This window comes from Scomber scombrus, chromosome 24 (genome assembly GCF_963691925.1).
Source record: "Scomber scombrus chromosome 24, fScoSco1.1, whole genome shotgun sequence".
NCBI classification, from domain to species: Eukaryota; Metazoa; Chordata; class Actinopteri; order Scombriformes; family Scombridae; genus Scomber; species Scomber scombrus.
The window spans coordinates 9,723,498-9,748,260 of NC_084993.1; the positions used below are offsets into that span (position 1 = coordinate 9,723,498).

General features: G+C 38.8%; 1 protein-coding gene across 1 annotated transcript in view; it reads right to left on the bottom strand.

Annotated features, from left to right (window-relative positions):
• Positions 1-24,763, bottom strand: part of LOC133976389 (interleukin-1 receptor accessory protein-like 1) — a 224,658-nt gene that overhangs the window by 136,143 nt on the left and 63,752 nt on the right. Inside the window, 1 exon segment of the mRNA XM_062414587.1 lies at positions 18,014-18,293. Coding sequence (XP_062270571.1) covers positions 18,014-18,293 — 280 coding nt within the window.

Below are 24,763 nucleotides of genomic sequence, written 5' to 3' on the forward strand. Positions count from 1 at the left end.
AAATGTAACATGATGTGGAGAGTATCCCAGACAACTTCTACCAGATGGACACCTGTGCAAATGAGATCCCACGGGTGCACTCTCTTCCCTGTTAAATATTCTGGGCAGCACTGATAAACTCGCCCGCTGGAAGAGAGAGAGAGAGAGAGAGAGAGAGGGAGAATTGTGTCATCTGCTCCGCATGAGTGATCGATGGTGTGGGCCAACACTTTGTCCTACAATGTCTTTCCAACATTTCACATCCATCACAGTGACTTTTGAGCCTGAAGAGCCAGGCGATCTCCTGACTATTCACTCAGCAGGTATAATATTCATGATGCCTAACCAATGAGCTAAAAGCAGGAAAATGATCCTACTGCTGCACACTCCAGATACTTAACTGTACGCCAAGCAGCAAACGTTCAACGCTAGTGGGACCCTCTGCTTACTGGAGATATTGTGATAACAAGCTAGGTGATACCATGGCATTAATGGGCAAAAGTGCCTGTCAAATGTGTCAGACTGAATGGGATATGCAATGTCAAGGCAATGATAGATAGCATCCTGCATACGTCAACTGAGAGAAGGGCCAGGCTGACAGCTACTGTATACAGCTGGAGGGCAAGCAGAGGACTTGAGCTGCGATATGCGGCAAATAGAGTGAAATGATGTGCAAACAGTCTGCTGAAATAATTTTGATTGGCATAATGTGGAAAAAACATACTGCAGTCTCTCCTCACTGAAGGATACTTATGGGATTTCCCATTGTTTCTATTGTGATGGGTTAATATGTATGTTTATGTATGCAGCCATAGCCACTTCCAGAGCTACATCCCACCTAACCTAATAACTATGACCATCCACCTTCCAAACCATTTGTCTAACCATCTAACACATACCTCTTCTTATTCTATTGACTGTCAGTGTATCTAATCCAACAGTGGGTGAAACAAGATTGAACCTGCCCTTTAACTCAGCAACTGTTCTGCCCTTTTATTAAATAATAGGAAGCAGAATTGATTTGAAATTCTCCTGAGAATCCATGGCACCTGTGGGGAAATTAATGAACTAACTTAATGAATCTCTTAATTAAAATAACTCCTCTCTAATAGAAATGGGATGATGAAATAATGCCTGATAACTCATTAGATCTTGCTTTCGACTAACAATAATGTTTGCAGATAATTTTCTCGGTGTAAAGCACACACCACAAGGCGAGGAGGGGTAGGGGTGTTGATTAAAGGTTATCTCGCTATTATTTCATTACATGGCAGCAAAATAAACCCACCAAAGAAATGAACTCTTCACAAATTTGACATAGCATGGTGACCTATGCTTGGCAACTACTGAAAAATTAAATCTATGTAAGTATCCACCTAGTCTACTTCCAAAAAAATTGAAGGAGTCAACTGTCATTGATAATATGGCAGCATCCCAACTGTCTCATCAGCATCCAGAGGAAAGTTAAGCTGTTTCTCCATCCATCGGGCACATCATCCATCACTGCAGCTTTTTCACACATGTCAGTAAGCAGAGCATCAGGTTTAGCAGAGATGTGTCTAACATCTGCCAAATCATTACTGTGTCCCTTAGCAACAGCCTGTATGTGCATATATTTGTGTGTGTGTGTGTGTGTGTGTGTATGTGTGTGTGTACAGTATGCAGCACTGTAGTTACTGTGGGTGTAGTATTTGCCCTAAAGGTTTTGTAGTGCTGGTGTGAACCTTTAAGGACTAGTTTGACATTTTTTGACATGGCATTTGTTATGTTCCTTTGATAATTTATTCAAATTCTTAATTTAATTGTCAGCCCGCTGTATGTGGCCACAAAAATAATCCTACCACCTAAAGTCTGGCCTGGTTTCTATGGAGGGAAGAACAAGTGACATTACTGCAACTGTCTCCCCCACGAGTTGTTTTCTACCATGTTGCATCATCTACCTGCAATAATAAAGCTGAGGTGAAACGCATCAACATACATGGGTGGCATCCACTCATAATATTTACACTACTGCCACTTGTGTCAACATGCTGTATACCGAAAGATTAGACAGGAATGTCGACCAGGGTAATGTCAGGAAGTGAGGGGCAGATGTAATGGAAGGCAAGATCCTTGCCTGAAAAAGCACATGCCCGGCAGTTAATGCAGCCTGACATGATGGGATGTGCCAGGTCGCTTAAGAGACAGATGTAGCAATGACTTTAGACAGGGAAAAGTCCGGTCAACATCAAATAGCGGCAGAGACCAAAACATGTCCGAGTCTAAATTGGCATAAAGCTAAGAGAGGTGAGAAGAGTCTTTTTTTTTTACTCAAACGTTACAGTTCTGAACACAACTGTAAACCTATAACATATATGTACTTGCTTCTATGACATGATGTCAATTACATCAGCCTCTATAGTCTTGTACTATCTTCCCTGTCCACACCAGGCCAAGATTAACCCAGACCAAGATAAAGCCGGCTCAGTTATCCTAAATTAGTGTTTTATGGTTCCTGCATTATTTATGACCAGAGCGAAGGTCATAGCAAGCAGTTGGAAGACTGGGGCTCCTACCTGTAGCGCCTGCTCATCACTCACCTGTCAACTCTAGCAACAAGCCCGCGATGATTAAGCACTCGGGCTCCCCAAATCTGACTGTGGGCCAACTTGCTCCTACTTAGCCCCTATCTGAGAGTGTAGCGCTTGTCTGCCACGCCGGAACAACGGACTCCTGCCTCAATTATAATCCATCCATATCTTCTCTCTCGCTTTTTTCATGGTTTGTCTCTGTCCCTGCCTTCACCCGCCCAGACGCCCTTTTCTCTCTTGTCTTGTAGTACATGATTTCTCAGGGAGGAACACATACCCCTGCGGATAATTTAGTTTAGCCATGCTGTGAAAAACATGTGTCTACATACTTGTATCCACATACACGAGCACACAAGCATAAACTGCATTGCTATGTAATCCTTACAAGAAAAACAAAAAAAAGAAAGAATAGCTTATACAGAGCTTCAACACAGCTTTCTTTACATGATCTGATTGATTATGCAAAGCAGTAAAATGTCAAACTTTAATCTAAATTTTTGGCTCGTGAACAATGAATGTGTGATTACTTGTGGAGTTTAACTTACATTAATGATGATTTATTGACATACTCTTGAAGAAAAGTCTTTTTACTACTAAGCACAGAGCCAAAATAATGAATAGTCCACTTGTTCCATTTGCTACATCAGAGATATGAAAGTATTTTACAGAGAAATGGATACTCATTAGACCCCAATATCAGAACAGGGGAAGACTTTGCTGCTTATCTGTTAACAACAATGCAATCCCAGTTTTTACTTCCTATGTTATACCATTCCATTCAACGTAACAGAGTTAAGCATCTGTTTTTCAGAAAAAAATATTTACCTGGCAATTTTGTAAACAGCCAAAAGGTTGTTTAACAGCACGTGATCTATGTTCTTGATCACATATTTCCAGAATAGTCAAGAACTAGTTTTATATGGAAATATTACATAATAGAGAGTGACATCAGTATATACAGGAACAATTTGGTTCATGTTGTACATATTTCTGACTACCATCTTTATATTGACTAGAAAATACAGTGGCAACTTGGGAACTGGTTAAAAATCATTTTCATTGTGTAGCGGACAGAATGTTGACTCATTGAGATGGTTACTAGAGCCTTTAAGGGTTACAAAAGAGGTCTTCAAAACAGTGTTAAGTGTTATTAAACGACCTCATGCATGCAGGAAAACAGATGTTTAGCTCTGTGGCTTAAATGTCGGTAATAAGCTCATACATGAGAGGAAAAAAAATGCTACTGCAGACAGTTTAAATGAACACAAATAATTAGAATTGCTACAGTTTTTGCTGTGTTTTAATTGGAATTAATTCTAGTGGGGACCTTTGAAGTTAAATCTACTGAAAATACATAATGCAGGACATATACATGTGTGTCATCTATCCCAGAAATATGTTACTTAAAAAACGTATTTTCCAAAAAATCAGAGAATTCCTTAAGGCTTCCTTTGAGTTGTGTTTCTCAGACTGACAGCAGCACTTCTGTGCAAATGCATTACTCACTCATTTCCTAGCCGATGCCTTCAGGGAACTCATTTTCCATTTCATGACACCCTCAACTCATCTTTATGTTGGCAACCTGATTTCATAACAAGCATATACAATTTGTCTCCATTGTATTCTCTTCTAACTCCACCATGACCTTACTCATTGGTCCCCAGGCCCTCTGGGTGTAATGTATGAGCAGCTATACTGCTATGCATATCAAATGCAAACCTCCTCATGGCAATGCTGCTGAAAGAATGGGCTTTTGCAACGAGGGTATGGGCCATATCGGGGAGAAAATGTAAACGAGTCGTTCCACCAATGAGAGGTCTGTTTGTCTGTTGCTGGATGTCTTTTTTTGTTTTGGGCAAACTACAGAGTTTTTTCCGCATTATAAGTGAGTCATGATCCCTGTAACTGTCAAAAAAGTGAATCAAAAGGTTAGACAGCACTCTAAAAAACCCCTTTCTTATTTCTTTCTGTCACAACCAGTGTTGGGAAAGTTACTTAAATTTAATCAATTGCTCATTACATGATGCATAAAAAAGCCATTATATTACTAATTATTCAGCAACAGTAATTAGATAGACTACTTTACAGCCATCAAAGGTGCCTTTCAGCAACTCCAAAGCCTCCACACCCACACATCACATCGTCTGTATTTAGCATGTGTAAAAGAACAAAAGGAGACGACGTGGTTTAACACACTGACAGCCTGCGGCTTAAAGCTTTTGTGATTGTACACAGCACAGCTTTTCTCACAGTGACACCATATTATCCAATGGAAAAAAAAGGTTATAAAAAGGTATGGTTATAAAAAGTATTGGTTGATCATATTCGGTATACCGAAGATACTTATTGATTAAGAAGGGAACAGGGTGGTCTCTGCTCATTTTCGATCATAGGTGCATAACTTTTTTATATCACAGATTATTGTGTGAATTTTACATTGGAAATTTATATTGAAATAAGGGGAAAAAAGATGAAGAAAAAAGTTTTTTATGGCTGATTTTAATGCAGAGTTATGATTCCTCTTGGAGCAAAATAATACATTTGTATTTGAAAAATAAATGAGTCTTTTACAAAAGCTGCTTCGATAGTGATAATACATTGTCAAATTCTTTACAATGTACAGTACATAATCAGTCAAATTTAAATAAGCTCCTCCAGTTTTTTGATAATTATAATGAAGTTTCTTTCCAAAGTTCCAGCCACTTTCCTATCATACTCTCACCCTTCATTCAGAGCTGTGTGAGTTCTCTCCTATACCACTGTTTGACTGACAGCTGTGGTATTGCAGATGTCTCGCTTGGAGCTCCGGTCTTCACAATCCAGCGCAGAGGGAGGGGGGGCAGGGAGGGGGCAGGAGAAGTTGACTGTGGTGCCAAAGTGATTGTGCTTGGGGAATGGTATTTCTGACATTTGTCTGGCAGATAAAAACCACCATCGGATATGAGGAAGAGAAGGTCAGTGTCCCTGCTATCAGATAGCGATGGTTTGGCATCTTGTTTGATGACTTCCTCTGCTCAGCGTGGACCAGGAGAGTCAAGGGGCTGGATATATGGGGAAGTCATGCTGAGGATGTGACTGAATAAAATCCCTCTGTTGGGGATGCAAAGGTATTTAGCCATGGGGTTTTTCTGGTGTGGAAAAAACCCTAACGGTATATTGCATGTGTGTTAGATTAGAAAATTGGTCATATATGATCTTATGCTGTATTGTCCTGGGTAGTCATGCAGATTGTGACAGCTGATTTGAGACGTGAGTAAAATCTCCACAGTCAACCTTGTCTCCTTTCTCTTCGTGTAGCCAGGGGCCATTTGAGCTTGGCTTAATCAAATGGAATCAAGCATGGGACAAATGTCCAATCAAAAGGAGCGTGAAGGGCATGGAATGAAATTGGCTGAGACCTTAATGCATGCACATGGTGGATTAAACTTATATTTCAATTTCTACAAAGCGTACCCAACATACATTAAAATGAGCATATGTAAAGCTGGTTAGGAATCAGAAATGCTGGCCGCTGTCGGTGCATAATTGAATAAACAGAACCAATATCTGTTCAGCTTGTTTAAGTATTCTGTTTTTGATTCGACCCATGGAAATAACATGTCCCCTTTTACACAGTTATTAAAAAGCCAAATGAGAAAAATAGTTGTTGGGGCATCTTTTTTCTATTGTAATGTATTTCTTTCAAATTCTATACCGTACCATATTTGTGATTTGGATATAAAGAACATACATTCATCTTACAGATTATGATTGTAGAGACTATTATTCAAAATTATTTGTTTATCTAAACACAGTAAATAGCTTTGCTCTTCGGCCTTCACGATCCTTTGGCTTCTTCAGGAGTGTTCATTCATTATGATACACAAAGTATTCAGTGACTGCATATTTAATAAGAAAATGCAGTTTGTGGCGCAAACCCTAAAGGATTTGCCTCATAAAAATTCAGAAGTCACTAGAAATGAAAGAAATTCAGAATTTTAAAAAGGTTACAAATAAAAATTGCCCAGAAATATTAATGTTGATCGTATTCTTTACCATGAAAAGGTCAACTTTATGTTTTCCGCACACTGACAAGCACACAGAGTGTGCCTGGTTTTTCCATAATGTGTTAAATGCCAATCAATGTTATGGGAACTGAAATGCTGTTCCACAGCATGCTAAATATCTGTAGATGTAGGTCAATTCAAATGCTAAAATGCGTTTCATGAGTGGAAACAAAGCATTACAGATTGAGTGGAAGATTCACAGGGGGCCTTGGTGAATCATAATAGTACGACACCTTAACTATACTTTAACTACCATTGCACAAGTAATGAATCTGTGACTCAGCATCCTATGGAGAAATTAAATAACAACAGACTGCAGAGCTGTTTTTGCAGCTAGAGATGTAATGTCAACAAAATATCATGTTTTCTGTCTCTAAAAGCTTTTTTGGGGAAAGGTATGAGTTCTTGGAAAATAAAATGATTGTGGTTGATAGCATCGATTATTTAAAGTTATGAATGCTGCCATCTCTGAATATATACAAGTAAAATAGCATTTTTTCTGTTAAGTGCAGAGTTACACAATACATATGAGTCTAGCCCATTAACTATTATTATCCAAACTGCATGTTCATCTTATTATTGTTTCATGTCTGTTTAATAAAGGCATGTTCATTGGTGGACAACACTGATATACTGTAATGTGCACTGTTTTTATGCTTCTGGCTGTTTGCTGTAACATTTCTTAACCTTATGATCTTTGTTATACTGAAATAGTTTGAATAAGACCATTAAAAAGGACATTTTTTAAACAAATTAATAGTATTCATTTTCCATTTGGACTTCAGATGAGAGTATATTACTATCAAGCGCCTACCCTCAAAGTGGTTTCATGAGCATACTCTCCTTTGACACTGCCAACATCAGATGTCTACTGTGAATATCAGGCGGGTTCACACCACCACATCACACGGCTGAATAAAGCAAAGTGTGAAAGGTGGACCAAGCCCAAACAGCAGCCTATACATCATCAGACAATGGCTGCTGGAAAACAGCTTCTACTAAACCACACAGCCAAATAAAAGGCTGCCCAGACACAGTGTCGACACATCGGTCTCTCTATACAGGTGAACACTGAATATAAGGGAACATTATCAATAACCCCTGGCTGGTGGATATAAAGCAACTTGGCAAATCCATATCCTACAATTAACTAAAACCCCACCTGGGCACGGTGAATAACTGCTGCTGGAGATCTGGCACCAGCTCTCTTATAACCTCTTAAAGCGGTAATGTGTAAGATGCTCTCTTTTCAGTCATTACTGTGGTGTATCTGTACTGCACTGTCTTAGATATTTCATGTAACTTCTACTTAGCTATTTCAGTCTTCCCAGCTCATGTGAACTGTACATTTCTACTGAAAACAAATGCAGCTACCATATACATTAAACACATCACAGCACTTTTCAACCCAGTTAGTAGTGGGGCTTTAGGTACGGTCATGTTGGTTGGTAGGTTGAATCTCACTGACTTTGGTAATTCCCAAACTTTCCAACTAGCACTAACAGCAGGGTTTGTTCAACTATTTCCAAACTAAAGTTACTCTAATGCATTAACTCCCAGGTGCAATGTTGCTCACATGAATTGTCAATATCTGCCAATTCTACTCTTCTCAGCAGTCAATCAAGAGCAGCAAAACCTAATACTATGTATGACGACTTAATTAAGCCATTTATTATCAATGCAATTGTAATTATCACTTTAAATCATTTGTGTGGTTGTCTGTGATGGAATACCACAAAAGCAATGTAACCAACAGTTAAAGTCTCAATGAAATTGGAATGGAATTATGCTTAAATAATGTCTTTTTTGTTAGTAAAACTGTGAGAAAGCTGGCAAAGAAAACCAGCTGCATATACAGACAAAACAGTTTCATCATCTCAAGCTGTTACAATTTCTAGTTTATTCAAAGATAATACATTTTATTAACTAAGGCACGAGGGAAGATACAAGAAGTTGTTGTAATTGTAATTGTTGTTGTAAAATATGTTGGCAGTGGGGTCTTTCTGATGTTTGGGAACATTACTGGATGGAAATCATTTTTCCTTTTATTGTGACTTCAAAACCTCATTCATATGTGCCTCGGCCATGCACAGCACTTAAAAATAAACTATATTAATAAACATCCATCAGGGGGTCATTGTTATAGCGCTCCTCTGTGAAGCTATTCCACAGAGCCACAGCTAACTGATTGTCTCCTGCCAGGTAGCTTATAACACAAACACCATCCTTATATTATACATCATCCATAACCCTTGGCAGCACAAACCATCCCTGCTGCTCCTTAGTCTAGCGTCTCTCATTGGCTTTGACAGCTGGGCTGGATCAATTGGACAGGCCCTGACTGGGGCTGAATGACAGAGTGTTCCAGACGGCCCATTCTGACTGTCACTTCCCTGAGAGATCACCAGCCACTCCTGCCTACGAATACTAATACAGTCAACATGGCTACGGCCTGGGTTGGGTGGGAAGAGGTTTTCAATGTGTGCGTGTGTTCTTGGTGTGTATGTGTGTGCACAGGTGCCAGGTGAGGTGCACTAACAGCAGCCATTCAGGCATGAATAAACAAATTGACGTACGCACACACACACATGCACGCACGCACACGCACACACACACACACACACACACACACACACACACACACACACACACACACACACACACACAGAGATGAACACTCACTCCTCTGTTTCCTCCTTTGTTATCTTCCCCTTCCATTGTCCTTTGCTGGTGACAGCACAGGCATTGCAGGACATGCAGGAAACCCATTAATAAGCCTGGGACAGTGGCGGCATGCCAACACCGGTGAACAGGGTCAAAGGTTAAACATTAGCTACCTGCCAAGCAGTGGGATCCTCCCTGCTCTGCTACATCTGTCCTTAATCTGACACTGTAATCCCTGCACTTTCCACATCGATCAATACGGTGAGGGTGTGCGTGTCTGTTTTGGCTTTTGTATGTCAACAACAGTTTGTGTGTGTGTGTGTGTGTGTGTGTGTGTGTGTGTGTGTGTGTGTGTGTGTGTGTGTGTGTGTGTGTAATGCACACTTGGGCTTGTGTTTGTCCCTGAATGTGTCATTATGGCATTTAAAGAAAAAATGTGTCAATCTGACCTGTCATATCTCAGACAGCATTTCATTAAAATGGAAGATGGCAGAAATACTTAACAACATTTTTGAAGACTTCTGAAAATTGTCACACATCGAGCAGGACAATAAGAATAAGGCAATTACAGCCAACTTTGGGTAACTGCTAAATGTCTGTATGATGTCTCTGTGGTGGAATCCAATTATCCCACAGAGACAAATAAGCAACAGTCAGAACCAAGAAACAACTACCATCATTTATCCCACATGACATGAATGGAGCTCTATCTTGTGTTTTTTGGCAACTGACAAATGACAGTACAGTGTTTTCCACACAGAATACAATATATAGTGAGCACAGTCAAGGACTCCATCCAAATAGTGTAACAGTGCAATAGATTATTGAAACCTACAAAGAGTACAGACACCACACACAACTATTTCCAAAATGGTCTTGACAGTCAGACAGGAGAACATTCTGAACAGCTGAGGATGACACATTGGACGGCAGATACACTATGATTGAAGTCACTTTTCTAGGCAATCCCCTAAAATCCTTTTTGTCTTACATGTGATTGTCTCAAAGCACGAACCATCCAACTCAGTTTGTCTTAATAATTTGTGACACATCTTGTGCAGAAAAAGGTAAAGCAACACAGGCAAAAGGTTTGAACTTCTAACTCAGCAGAGAGCTTGAGGTGACTGAACTCTATAAAAAGTAAGTTGAACATCAGGTGACCTACGGCTCCGCACTGAAACCTGGATGAACTGGACATAATATCCTCTCACTTGCAGCACACTGCACTATTTTACTGCTGGTTGTCATTTTCGAGCATATTTTGAAAGATTATTTTTTTCAGCTCACACACATGACACTGATGGTCTGGATGCCAGTCTCACACATAATGAAAGTATCAATAAGACAACTGAACACTGCATGATTTTATCAGACTTTCAACCCCAACCGGTCCAGACAGGAATGGACTCGGCACAGATTATTCTGCTCTGTCTTCAAGTCCAATAATCAGCTCAACAATCACAATGTGTGTCTGCCCCATCAGTCAAATACACTCATCCTGCTATTCTAGATTCAAATCCAAATCACACACTTCATCACATCACTGTTGAACCAATTCCAAACATCTACTCCATGTTTTTCCCTTTTCCTGTCATAATGTTCGCCATACCAGCTTTTACTCAGCTGTCTCTGCTGTCAGCACAGTATGAAATAGCAGGAATTAGCAACTTTGTAATGCTAATAGGCTTATGGAGACACTTGCAGCAGGGCTGAGGAGTTAGCTGTATCCTCCGAGTACCCGGATGTTCTGTATGTGTGTGTGTGTGTGTGTGTATGTGTGTGCGTTTTCTGCCACTCTACAGTAAGTGACACACTCTGCCACTGCAGATGTTTTCGCTCTGCATATGACAGAGCTCCTCAGGGTATAACATCTGAAACAGCTGAGAGCTGACCTCAATTTGACATGCAGCACTGCTCGTCTGCTCTCCACTCGTATACTGTACTATAGTTGGCTTGAGCATTCCCTCATCATATGTCCTCAATGCCTGCAGATCAATGTGTCCATGTGTGTGTGTGCATGAGATCTAATGCAAGAGAGTAGAAGAGACAGGCATGCATGTTCAGAATGTTGAGTTTGTGCACGTGCGTGTGTGTGTGTGTGTTGACGTTGGCCTGCTTTCACATACAGATTGGAGGCACATAAAGTTCCCGTCAGTAGCAGCTAGTCTCAGGGGAGCAGACATGTCATGTGTGTGTGTGTGTGTGTGTGTGTGTGTGTGTGTGTGTGTGTGTGTGTGTGTGTGTGTGTGTGTGTGTGTGTGTGTGTGTGTGTAAGGCAGCATATAACGATGCCCTCTGACACCCTTAAGTGCAGCTGAGCAAATACACAAGATGTGACGAGTGTGGGTGCACCGGTGTATATGAGTGTGTTGAGAGAGGCAGGAAGGCCACATATGTAAAGTCAGAGGGTGTGATGTAACACATGAAATGAAGGCAAATAGAGATTGTATATGAGGACTAGTATACACAGCAAAAATATCTTTACTATTTCCATCCATAATCTGGCAAAGCACAAACAGGAAAATCACTCAAGCAGTATTAAGAACAGGCCTCTTGATTAAGATGGCAATTTAAAAATAGAATATTTGAATTGGAAATGACTGTGTTTATCTGCACCTTGTTGGCACATTCCTCCCAGCTGTTTCATGAACAAACACCTTTCAGACTTGAAAAGTACGCTAACCGCAGAACTTGTTAAGACGTTTGTTTGTTTGTTTTTCACAGTGCAGATGTGTCTCTGTCATCGCGTACCATGCCACATGCTGTCCAAGCTGCTCACAAAGCATATTTCTATTATACTTCAGAAGGGTTTCGTTCACAGGGGAAATGCACATTGATGAAGGTGTCTGCTAATGCTCCACTTATGCAATATTCGTATTGTTTTTTTCACTCGTAACCCTGCCATTTGTCAAGGCTCAGTTAGAACAACACGTGGACTTTAATCTTAGTCGTCAAGAAGCCTGGGTGATAAGATTGAAATGATATCAATATGATTATGTTACCAGTATATAAATATCATGACATAGCAAACTGACTGTTTCACTATTACCTGCGTGTGATATAGGGCTGAAGCTATCGATTATTTAATTGATTAATCGAATAAATTATTTTGCCTTATTAAATAGCGAAAGTAAAGATGAGAAAAAGTACAAAAAAAACATGTCTCTGAATATGAACAATCAAGTGGGTTTTATTCTTAAACTAAACCCACTTATAACATTTAACTTCAGTACCTTCTGAAACAAATAAATGAAAATAATAATGCAGTAAAGTCAAATGACAAGACATATTTAAGATTTATAACAAAGGCTATTTGGTCTGAATATTTAATCAAAACTAAACCCATTTATTGCATTTAACTTCAATGCCCTCTGAAACACATACATGAACTTACTGACTTTTAGTGTGACTGATTTAAATTTTTGCATCATTAGGGTACCATACTATTAAATGCACTAGATTGCCCCGCTCCTCCTACCTCAGGTTTTCAGTGTAGAGACCTGAGATCAACCTCCCTGCTCCTCATCTCCTACTGCTGACTGGCTGACTGGCTGAGATCTTCTCAGCAGGTAGAAACTGATTGTTCACTAACTAGAACAACAAGTCTAATTATTCACACAGTGACATTATAAAAAGAAGATATGCCGCACACACTTTTTAGTTTTCACTCTCTAGTAAACTGCTCCGCGACATAGCAAGTCACACGATATGCGTCAGTAATAACCATCCGTGTAAAACACAAGCAGAGCAGGTCAAATAAACGAGTGAAATGAATTAAACAAAGCTTCGATTCATGAAAAACTGCCTCAATCATTTTTTGAGCAATCGTTTCAGCCCTAGTGTGATACATTTGAAAATGTCAACTGTTTCACCTGTGACAGACAACACATCATAAACTCACTGCTGGGTACCTTCTACTGTAAGTATATCTATTTGTAAAGTTTGGATTTAAACAAACCTAAACAACATTCAATATATTATATTATAGGTGTGTGAAATATCAACGTGATGATATTTCACTGTTCGAAGTGAGTGCTGTCTCGCGAAGCAATATTTGGGGCGCGCACAAAAACCCAAAATAAAGACGATCGTTTTTCTATCGCTCATTGACATGTCATGTATTCTTTTTATAATGTCATGTGTGGATCATTAACCTTGTTAGAGTGGGCGCCCTCATTCTGGTTAGTTAACTAACAGCTTCTACCTGCTGAGAAGATGTGAGTAGGAGATGAGGAGAAGAGCAGCGGTAGATTGACCTCAAGTCTCTACACTGAAAGCCTGAGGTAGGAGGAGCGGGGGAATCTAGAGCAGCTATGGTAGTCTAATGATGCAAAAAGTAAAATGAGTTACAAAACCACATTAAAACACAATTTACTGTATAAGTATGTTGTTCTACTTGTGTATTTATGTGATACAGGATTTGTGCAATTTACTTTTATTTCTGTTTTTTATTAGCAATATGTTAAAATTTGTGATAATTTGATTTTTTTAATGTATATTTATATACTATAATTGTTCCTATTCTTTATAATTCACTTTTTAGTATTTGTGATTGTATAATTTATATTTATGGTTGTGATTTCCAAAAATACCAATATTATCTATCCATAAAATATCTATATATATGGGGAAACCTTTTACAGTGATGCATATTGCATATAATAATGAATACGTAGAAAGTAGAACTGAAGTGACATTCATTACAAGATGATTAATTAAAACATTTCAAAATGCACCTGCATTATTTAGCATTTTTGTTTAAGGTATAAACACAATTCTAGTAAGTTAGTTTATTCTGAGTGTACAATTCCACAGATGTCACATAATATAACAAAACATTGAATATAATATATTAATATATTTCTACATATAACATATATTGCACTATTTCCATACATAGCTTTGTCAGAAATTACATAGAAAATGTAAAGTATGTTAACTAAAGTCACCAAACAACTTGTATATAGCAGTGCTCCAGATTTTTTCATTTGCCATTTCTTATTTTTATGAGTTTTATTTGTTGCTTGCCTCTCCCGGCTTAATACATTTTTAATGGAGTCCTGCATTCCTAAATTTGACAATGTTGGGGATGTCTTGCGTTACCTTTTTTTATTTTTATTTTTTACAGTTTTTATTTTCAAATTAGATGACCTCAGGTTAACAGGATTTACAGGCCCCGGTGTTCATATCATCATGGTATTACTCCACTGAGTATTGATAAACAATAATCTTGAACTATTGATTGGCTTGAATCCTCAATGTACCATGCTGATTTTCAAATTAGAAAAAACAATTGCTAAATGATGAGAAATACTGTCACACAAGACAGTGAAAAGATCATTTCTAGATGTTGTCTGAGGACAAGAGGATCCACAACACTGGTGTGTGACATTCTTGGATACACTAGTCAATACTTGCTTTAAGACAATAACATCACGAGAGCCCATAGTAACTGTGATTGAATTGTTATAACGTGCTCAAGTATGAAATGCATCCAGTGAGAGATGATTTATTGTTGTGCTGTGATTCATTAGTTCCACTGCAGAGCGGTCTAATTCCCTAGGTTCCTTCATGTTTCAAAAGGGTGAGGATCCTCAAGAAAAAAACACTGCCAAGAGCCTAATCCAAATGTGATATGTTAACATATGCAAGTGCTGATCATCTATAGGACCCATGCTGCTGAGACAAAAGACGAGAGCAATCCTCTGATTTGGCTGCAGTGACTGGGAATTGAAATGAGTCGAGTCAACATAACAGCTCGACGTGCTGCTATGTGGTTGCTATGGTTGTAAAATTGGATGAATCCATTCCTGAAATATTTAACACGTTGTCAACACTCGAGTGCAAAAATGAGGAGACTGTGACAAAAGCAAATGTGGCTGCAAACGTCATGATATAGCCATTTTAAGGCTAATAGCTCGGTCTTATAAAGCAATAGTTCAAGTGTTATTTCTGCAGAAGTACTTTGGAGTGGCTCTCTTTTATCTCACGGAGGCAGCACATCATTTGACATACAGTGTATGGAATTCAAAAATATGCTACCATTTCTAGATTACAGCTTAAGTTCATACAGTATATGTGAAAGCAATCAGAAGTCTACTTCCCAGAATCCACTGCTCTGTCAGTCATATGGACTGAGCCCTAGCCTTATTATTGTGGCTCCACTCAACAGAACTCACAGTATATGCTAATACAAGACTATAAATCATTCTAATTTGATGGTCCCATGTGGTCGATTCTGATGCATTGCTATGCACTTCAGAACGCTGCATTAAACTAAACATGCGACACACATACACACACAGTATCCAATAACCTAATCCACCCAAGCCTTTTAAGCAGACCCTTCCCCCTGTTAAAAGCCACCCTATGTTGCTGTATAGAGCTGACTAATGAGCCAGACAAGAGAAAACGCCCTTTACCTACAAGGTTAATAAGTTATTACTATATAATCAAGCATGTGGGACTCTGCACAATATTCAGCTTATTTCCTCAAGTGTTGCTGACAGTAAACACCTTGTGACAAATTGATGTTTTTTGCCTTTCATTTTTTGCATTTCTGGGCATTTGATTCATGCAGCCAGAGAACTTACCTTAAAGGTGCAGTGTGTAGAATTTATTGGCATCTAGTGTAAAATTACTGTTTTTTTCGTTATCTTAGAATGAGCAATTAGAGGGCCTTTTGAGCTTTTTGCAACTGTATGTTTGCAATTTGCAACCTCACTGCTGGATGCCACTAAATCATTCACACTGCAGCTTTAAAAGGAAATCCAAGGTAATATGTTCACTTTAATATCAAGGAATACAGAGACAATCTGGGACTGGTTATTGACAGTAATCAATATTTTAAGATTGATGAATTAAAAAATTACCATGTGTGATATGGAAGGTATCACTGTTGATAACTTCACAGAAAATGATCTCCTGACTCTGCACTTCTACCCACTTAGTGTTGGCGAGGACCAAAACAAATCTCAGAAGACAGTAAATGTTGAATTTAAATTTATCTTGACATTTTAGACAAAACAATATTCTTATACTTATTATACTTTTTAAAATGTAACATATTACTAAATGGCCTGAATTGTAGCATTACATTCAGTATACATGGTTAAACACTAGTCCATACGCAATCATATCATGGGCTTGCAGGAATATTCACATCACACCATGTTCTTACAGTGTTGTAGATATTCAGTGTCTATTTTCTTCTACAGAAAAAAAATAAACAGCTGCAGCAGATGCTTTGAATAACACTGACAATCAGTGAGCTGATTGTTGCATCAATCCTGACATTATTATTCAAAGGTCAGAGACGTAAATATTCAGTTTGAGTGGAAAATATTTCGAGATGAAAGTTGAGCATTCGAAAGTAAGAATCCTTTTTCATCTCTAACACAAAACATGTTTAAAACCCACAGAAAGCAACTACAGTCAACAATCATCCAATGAAATGCCTTCAGAGAAAAACCCTGGCGATGGAAAAGTGCTCTGCATTCAGAACTACAGTATTGTTATTTTTGTCCATCACGAGCAAATAAGAGTTGCCCATTAATTTGGTTCTGAATGGTGGAGACTGGCGACAAAAGCAACACTACTAGTCCAAATCAAATCTCATGGCTCTACTTGCATGCATGATTACACAATAACTCTGAGCTGACTGATTGTCTACCTCCAGAAAATGCTGCCAATGTCACTGAATAGAGAATTGTTGGATTGGTGCTGCCTGTTTCTATTCACGGCGGTCGCCACAGCAAAGGGGAGATGTGCTAATGGTGTTGAATAGTAATGCTCAAAACCTCCTAGAATTGAGCTTGTGAGACACAAGGAAACCTGTGCTGAATGCAATTGCTCAAGAGCACATTATTCACCTGTTTTTTTGCCAGTGTAACAAATGTCATAAATTGTTTGTATTTATGGTGTTATACAAATGTCTCCGTGGATGTTTCTGAATTCTAAAAGGATCACACCCTCACTATCTTTCAGGAAGATAAGTTTCAAAGTTCCTATTGTCCTGTGAAAAGAGAAGTTGTTGTCAATATTTGCCTTTCTTTCAGACTGGCTACAGACAACCTCCCTGTTAATGAAAACTTGTGCCAATATCAGCAGGGAAGCCAGGAGTTTCACCACATTACATAACTCATAAATCAAACAATTGTCTACCTCGACCATAAGGCAAGTGGAAAGGAAGATAGTACAAGTCTCCTGCTTTTTCCCCTCCTTTTTATCTTAGCTGCCTTTTACTTCCTTCAATCTTCCTGTGCTGAATTACTGTCCATTCTGTTTCATTTTACTGCTCGCTCTCACAGTTTTAGAAAGAAGGACTTGTAAGGGCCTCAGAATTATGGATTTACCAATCGCACCTAATGGCTTACTGTCCCCCAGTGGACAATAAAAAAATAATTTAGCATATAAAGTGAAGCAAAGGGGCCTCATATTGTTAGATGATGCTCTGTGGACCAAGGACCAGTGCTCTTTTGGCTGAAGATGAGACTTCATTATAAATCAACAGGGGAGGACTTTAGCAGAGCTTTACTTGTGCTAACAGGGTTCTAGAAAATGTTATTTACTTGCACTGTTTTACTAACACACTGTTGAGAAAACAAGTCCAAAATGGCACAAGAGTTTCTCATCCATATGTGTTTGTTGCTGTTGAACACAAAAAACTAAAAGCAAAAATCTACATTTGATAGTAATGTGGAGAGCTTTATGTTTTCCAGGTAATGCTGGCTTACAAAATGTGGAGTAACTTACCTTAATACACAGGAATAATACCCCACATCGTCCAACTCTGCTGGTCGAAACCATATGGCATCCTCCTCTTTGCTCATCCTTGTGCCGTCAAAACTGATGGGTTCCTCGAAGTCCCCATGTCCTGCACTTTTGTACCACATAAGGCTAAGTCCTGCGCTTTGCGCATGGGTGTAGTTGGCTCGGATATATCCATAGAATAAAGCACACTTAATCCGTACAGGTTCCCCCAAAAGCACCTTGTATTTCAGGTAGTCCACAGACCAATCTGTGCAGCCTTCCACTGAAAGAGAAAAAAACAGAGAAAAGCAGAATGAAGCAGGGCTGACTTGAGAAGGGTTGGAATATTTTTTGAGCCAATTTACATCATCACAAAGACCAGCAGAGGTGATCTGTAAACACGAAAAAGGGATGTGGCAACCAGGACAAGACCACTTTCAGAGCTGGCATCTGTCTGTCTGTACATGTGCTTTGCCAGCGATCCTTGTATCAAAATCAATCAAGATGCTCTTTTCATCTTTTCAGTACTGATCTCTACACAAACAAAATAAAGGCTTTTTTTCATATATTGGCTGCTTTAACATATTGCTCCTTAGGTGTGTCTAAATTAATTCACAGTACATTTTAAAAAGCCAGAGAGCAAGCAGGGATCCTCCCAGTGCGTACCTATGTTTTTGAAGCGTTTCATTACCACAATATCCTTTTGAATGTTTAAGTGATCTCTCAATTGTTGCATTCAATCATTGTTGCCTGTCTGCCCCTGCCTTCACCTACAAACATTATTGTGTTTATATTTGACTCATGTGTCACCATCTCATACATAAATTGATTCTACAGGCAATAAACTGTATATAAGCCACCATCAATATCCATTTAAATGGCTGGTGATGGCACTCGTCTACATATGACTGCAGAAAATTAGAAGCTGCTGAAAGTCTGCATTCAATTCCTTAAGCTATCAGACTATCCTCAGGTGTCAAATGTTGTGTTCAGTCATATTAATGGAGAAGGTATAGCTCGTCTCATATTGCGCCTCTGCACATGCCAAAGCTAAGCAATAGGGGTCTTCCTGTTACGACATCCAATAAAGCCCGCCGACTGTCATTCAAAAAAGTTACGAAGATGAAATAAAAACTGTATTATTCATACGCAGCAGGCAAAGGGATGGTTTATATTCTCTGACTTATTTTCTATCTTTGGGTATATACATTTCATGAGCAACACCAAATATTAAATTGACATTTAATCCTCACCAAATTCTCACACAGACAGTACCGACCCCTGAGTTGCTGAATGAGATTTTCACACACAGTGAGTTGTGTAAAAGGACAGTAAGTAATAATCTGTATAAGGGAAGCAACACATTTGGGTGGATTTTAATAGAAAATAACTTGGCCAGCATCACAATAAAACAAGATTAATGAGAAAGCCAGCTACAGTGTCTATGGGCTTAACTTGTGTTTTCCGGTGTCACTAAGTTGATACAGATTTAACTGGGTTAAGGTTTGTCAAGCCTGTTATCAGCTTCATGACATCGGTTATCCGGGATCAGCTCAGTGAAGCCAAGTAAGCAATCTGACTGAGATGAACTCTGTACTCCATTTTTGATCATGGAAACAGCAAAGTCAAGAATAAACTCTGAACCACAGCTTTGAAGCCAAATGGACATTTGAACATCTACAATTTCATGACAACCTGGCAAACTACTGTGATCAAAAGCTCCAAAACAACTGAATTGACTTTGTGGGTATGAGTATCAACTCATCTTTATTTAGTAAATGTCCAGCCTTTTCTTACACTCACTTTTTTTGCAGAGGATATTATTTCCTTAAGGTATCTATATTAACACTGAATATTGTCACTGCATATCTTATGCATGAGATAAAAGCTACTGAGCTTGCAGAAGCTTTAGACATTTTCAATATAGATAAACTTTTATCAAAACCCTCCGTGAGACAGTAAGAAAGCACTTGTCATATATTTGAAAGCCAAACTGGGTCCTCACTGAATCAAAAACAGCTTTCTGGCTGGTTCACCTTCCCTTATTTGTTTTTTCCCCCCCTTCCTTTTCCTGACATCCTCTTTTTCCCTCGTTTCACCTCGCTGCATCACTCTTCCTTTAAAAACAGCTGGCGAACACAGCTGCCGCAGACTCAACAGGCTTCACTAATTGAGCCTCTATAAATGTTTTATTTACCAAGGAAGCAACTCGGCCGCCAATCAGCGAGGTGCGGTGCATGCAGAAATTGTTGGGGGTAAAGGGATGCTGGCAGGAAATTGATTAAACCATGCTGATTTATGTTATTGTATTGTATTGTATTGCGTGGTACTGTAAGTGTTATGCTGAGAGCAACACTGGTGGTTGCGTTACGTGGTTGGTTTACATGGTAGAGAAAAGATGAAAACAGGGAAACACATACTCCACATCACTTGAACAGTGAAAAATGAGAACAACGTAAAGTTACATTGAGATATTTCTAGAGTAGCAGAGTTTAAATGATTCAGTTATCAAAAGCTTGTGGATTGTGGTATGTAAGATACATTACTGGAGATAAAGTGGGACCAACTTCTCCATACGTTGTAGCCTCAATATACCATAATGTAATGTAAAAAGACATGGACTGTAAAGATTCACTTCCATTGTGGTTTGTCTTTTATACCTACAACCACCACTGGTTAGAACATATGGGCTGCAACTTATTTGAACTATTTTTATTTTTTTTTTAAATCAAGTGAAAGAGTAAAAAAGGTTGTAAGGAAGTAAGAGAATAGGAAAAAATGCTGTCAAAAGTTCCCAGTGCCCAAGGTGACATCTTCAAATTGCTTGTTTCAAGGTAAGATTAAAAAACGGGCACAATGACCTTCATCCAACGGCCATGAAAGCTTGGGGCGTACTGATTTCTGCTAATTTAATTGAAAATGTATTTGGGGGAGTGCTTCTCTAAAGCCGCTTCTTTCAATGATAAGGTTATTTATGGTTGCCTTGCTTTATTGATTGAGGCTCTATCTTGACAAGGGCTGAAATGTCAAAATCTAGTTTCAAATTTCAGTTTTTTTTGCTAAAGTATTGTATAATCCTAAATTAACTTGTATTGAATCAAATCACCACACAGCATGCATGAAGCCAGGTAGTATTCTAGCATAGACAGTGTATACAATGAACAGAGTGTGGAATAAAAACAGGGAGTTAATTGGGCCCAGTCATTTTTGAAAGACTTTGTAGGACATGTAGGAAATAGTTTAGCAGATGAATCATTTAGCACACTTTTACTTTAAACATTCAGCCCGCTTAAGAGTCTCATGTTGACTTTCCCGCGTTATCTGAGCATATACAGCACATTGTAACCCGCTTCTGTCATCGTTTTACAGTAGCTGCACAACAATGTACTCCATTAAATTACTCTTTCCAAATTAGTTTAAGACTCTTAAATACACTTAACAACAAAAATAACATTGTAATAACAAATATTGTGGCTCCTGTACATTTGCTACACTGTTTACAGGTCTATACATAGCACAAGCAGGCAAATACAACACACTTACCACCGCAGGGTCCTTTTAGCGCTGTTAAATGTTAGCTTAGCTGCTAGCATGGTGTGACTAACAACCACAACTGAGCTTTAACACACACTCAAGAAAAGAGGGATAACCGGCCAACTTTCTAAATTGCAAACTAATCGATATATACCTTTGTAACTAATTTACTGCTTGCTTACCTGAAAATATAGCCTACACAGAGCAGCACATTGTGAGCGACCCACCTCTGTCCTAACTTCTTTACAAATGCACAATAATGTGCTGGTTTCCCCTGACAGAGCGCTGCCACAAACAATATACGCCCTCTTGTGGTGGAACTCAGTAGTTACTTCAACAACGTACAATGCTCATGGAATTTAATTGGAGCCACAATAACTACTTCTAAATCAATAAAACATATTAAAAAAATTAAACATTTAACATAAGCAGCAAATATTTAACTGAATAATTCACAAATATGTAGGGGGTGTCCTTCTTTTCAAGCCACTACTATCACAAACAGGTTAGAAAAATAGGCAAAAACAACAAAGTGCAACACTTAATCATGACATATATACTGGAATCCAATTTAACATGAGCCTCAGAGTATATAAGAGTGGTTATTACTTTAAAATGCACTGAATGTGCCATCCGTCCTAAAATTTCCTGCAAGGCAGATTTGACAGCTATATTTACCTGTAGCCAAATCTACAGCACCTTTCTTGATCCCACTTGACCCTAAGTCGGCAACAATAAGTTGCTGTTTTCATCTGATGAGACTGAGAATGCATCATTCACATGCAATGCTTTTACATGACCCTCTAAACCTCTTTTAGATTCCCTCAATTAAGCAGTTCTTTTCACTTGCAAAAAAACCCTAAATTGTACAAAGAGTGAATAACAAGAAATATAATTAAGTAATACAAATGCAGGAGAAGGCAGCAATGGGCTCTCCAAGTTACCCAACAGCACAATCCTTTCATTGTAACTAAGTCTAACTGTTGCTATGGCAACAAAGGGTCCACACTCGCTTATCAAGAACTTGCTAATTAGTTTGTGGACGATAATAACATGAAGGCTTAAGGTAAGACAACCACAGCCAAGATGGTTTCACTTCTAATCATGTGTCCTAATTGAGACTCTGAAGTGTTTTACTCTCAGAACTAATAAAAACAGCAGGAGAGTTTAAAAGGTCCAGACAAACAGGCAGCGGCTCAAACACAGAAGAAACTTAGTTTAGTAAAAAAAAAACACACAAGTGCATGAAGTAATTGCAGCTTATAGTTCATATCATCTTGTCTTTTAAGTGCACACACACATAGACAACACACACTTTAAAGACATGAAGTGAACAGACATGATAACTACAGCTGTCAAGAGTGGTACACAAAAGTACGTGTTTTTACTGAACACTGACCCTTCACATATTAAAAGAGTGCAGATCTAGACCAGGTCTGATGTTTTCTTATATAGATGTATTAGTTTTTAAAGTGTCAGTATAGTCTAATTTTTCTTGAAAGTGCATATAATAGTGTAAAGCTATTGTAACTGAGCATCCTGGGTTCACCTAACTATATAAATGTAATAGGGTAAAACGAGAAGATAAATCCAAACTTCTTTTAGAACATTTTGTTGTAACACAACAGTCCCCACCTCCTTCTCCCCTCCCTCCAAATGTCACTCAATTGTCACTCCCAGCTCCCTTACAGTCGAGATGACAGTAAAGATTAAAAAAGGGGATTTATTCATCTTGTATCGTGCATAACTTTAGTGGATCACAATACATCAGTTATGGAATTAATCTGCAGATGCGGTGGTTCAAGATGAGACCAAACTTTTTGATGGATGTCAGTTTTTGAGTCACGACAAAGCCCAAAATGTGGCCTGCAACAGACTAGGTAAGCCTTGTTTTTTGGTCTAGCTGATAGCTGGAAGTGCCTTTTTCTATGTTGTAACAAATACCACGAAATGGCAGACTGCTGAAGAGACGAAATACTAAGCTTTGCGATAGGCTTATAAGGAACTGGAAATTATAAAACAGGTTTTTCAAAACTTGAGAATCAGTTATGTTCTCATGGTTTAATAATACAAAAGTAGCCATTCTGATTTGACTTGTGATACTAAAGTACAATTGATAATAATACTTCTCAACTTTTACTTTAAGAAATATTTTAATAATATGAGACTTAAATGCTGAGTATTTAAGATCATTTGCAGCCTCAACATATTCTGCTGCCCCCCCAATAAAAAAAAAAAAAGAAAAAAGGAAAAAAAAAGACAATGCTTCATTGCCAAGCATCAGACACTCTGGCTCAGTCATTGCTTTTTCCATCAGAACCACAGGTTTAGCAGGCCCCTAGTAGCCTCTATATTTGGGACAGATGTGTGATGATAACACCTATTCAATAGGATAATTACAGTCAAATCGGGAGTATTTTCCTTTTGACAGAAGGAAAAATATGCCTTACAGAAGTGGAAAAAGGAGAGTAAGCGGTTTGAAAAGAGTTATTTCGATGTTGTCCGAGAACCAGGAATTTGCATCTACAGTACAATAGATCATATCATGCAAAATTATGTACGCAGCTGCAGAGTTGGTTTAGTCAAAGATAAAATGACAAAGATAATTGTGGATATTACATTCTTTGGAATAAATAGTTAAATAATATGAAGATTAGCGTCATCTGATAAAACAGACAAATTAGATCAAACACGGACAGTTGATTACTCCTGAAAATGTACGTAACAGTGGGCCTTTTCAACAGTGAAATTAATGTCAGATAAAAGTATCACGGCCCCGGACATGCCTCCAGTTATTTCCCCAGTGATTCCATGTGTTTTCCCTGTCTGTCTGTGTGTGTGTGTGTGTGTCTTCCTTGGCACTGTCCAGCTCCCTCCTGACTGCGGCTCATTCACTTCACCTGCCCAGCCTGCACATCTGCCTTCCATCAACAGTCACTCATCAGCTCAACAGTATATCTATGCCGCCGCTCTGCAATAACATATTAGTTATTCCTCGTGTTTGTATCACATGTATTTACAGTGTTTCCTTGTGCCTCCAGCATCACTACAGTCTGGTCCCTCTGCCTGCCTGCCTGCCTGCCTGCTTGCTTAATAAACACCCAAAGCTTATCCTCAACCAGTCACACTCACTCCCTCGTCCACCTGTCCTCCTCAGCTCAACTCAGCTAACCACCATTCAGCTTGCCTCATCTCTGCCATCTGCCATCACCTCTCTAC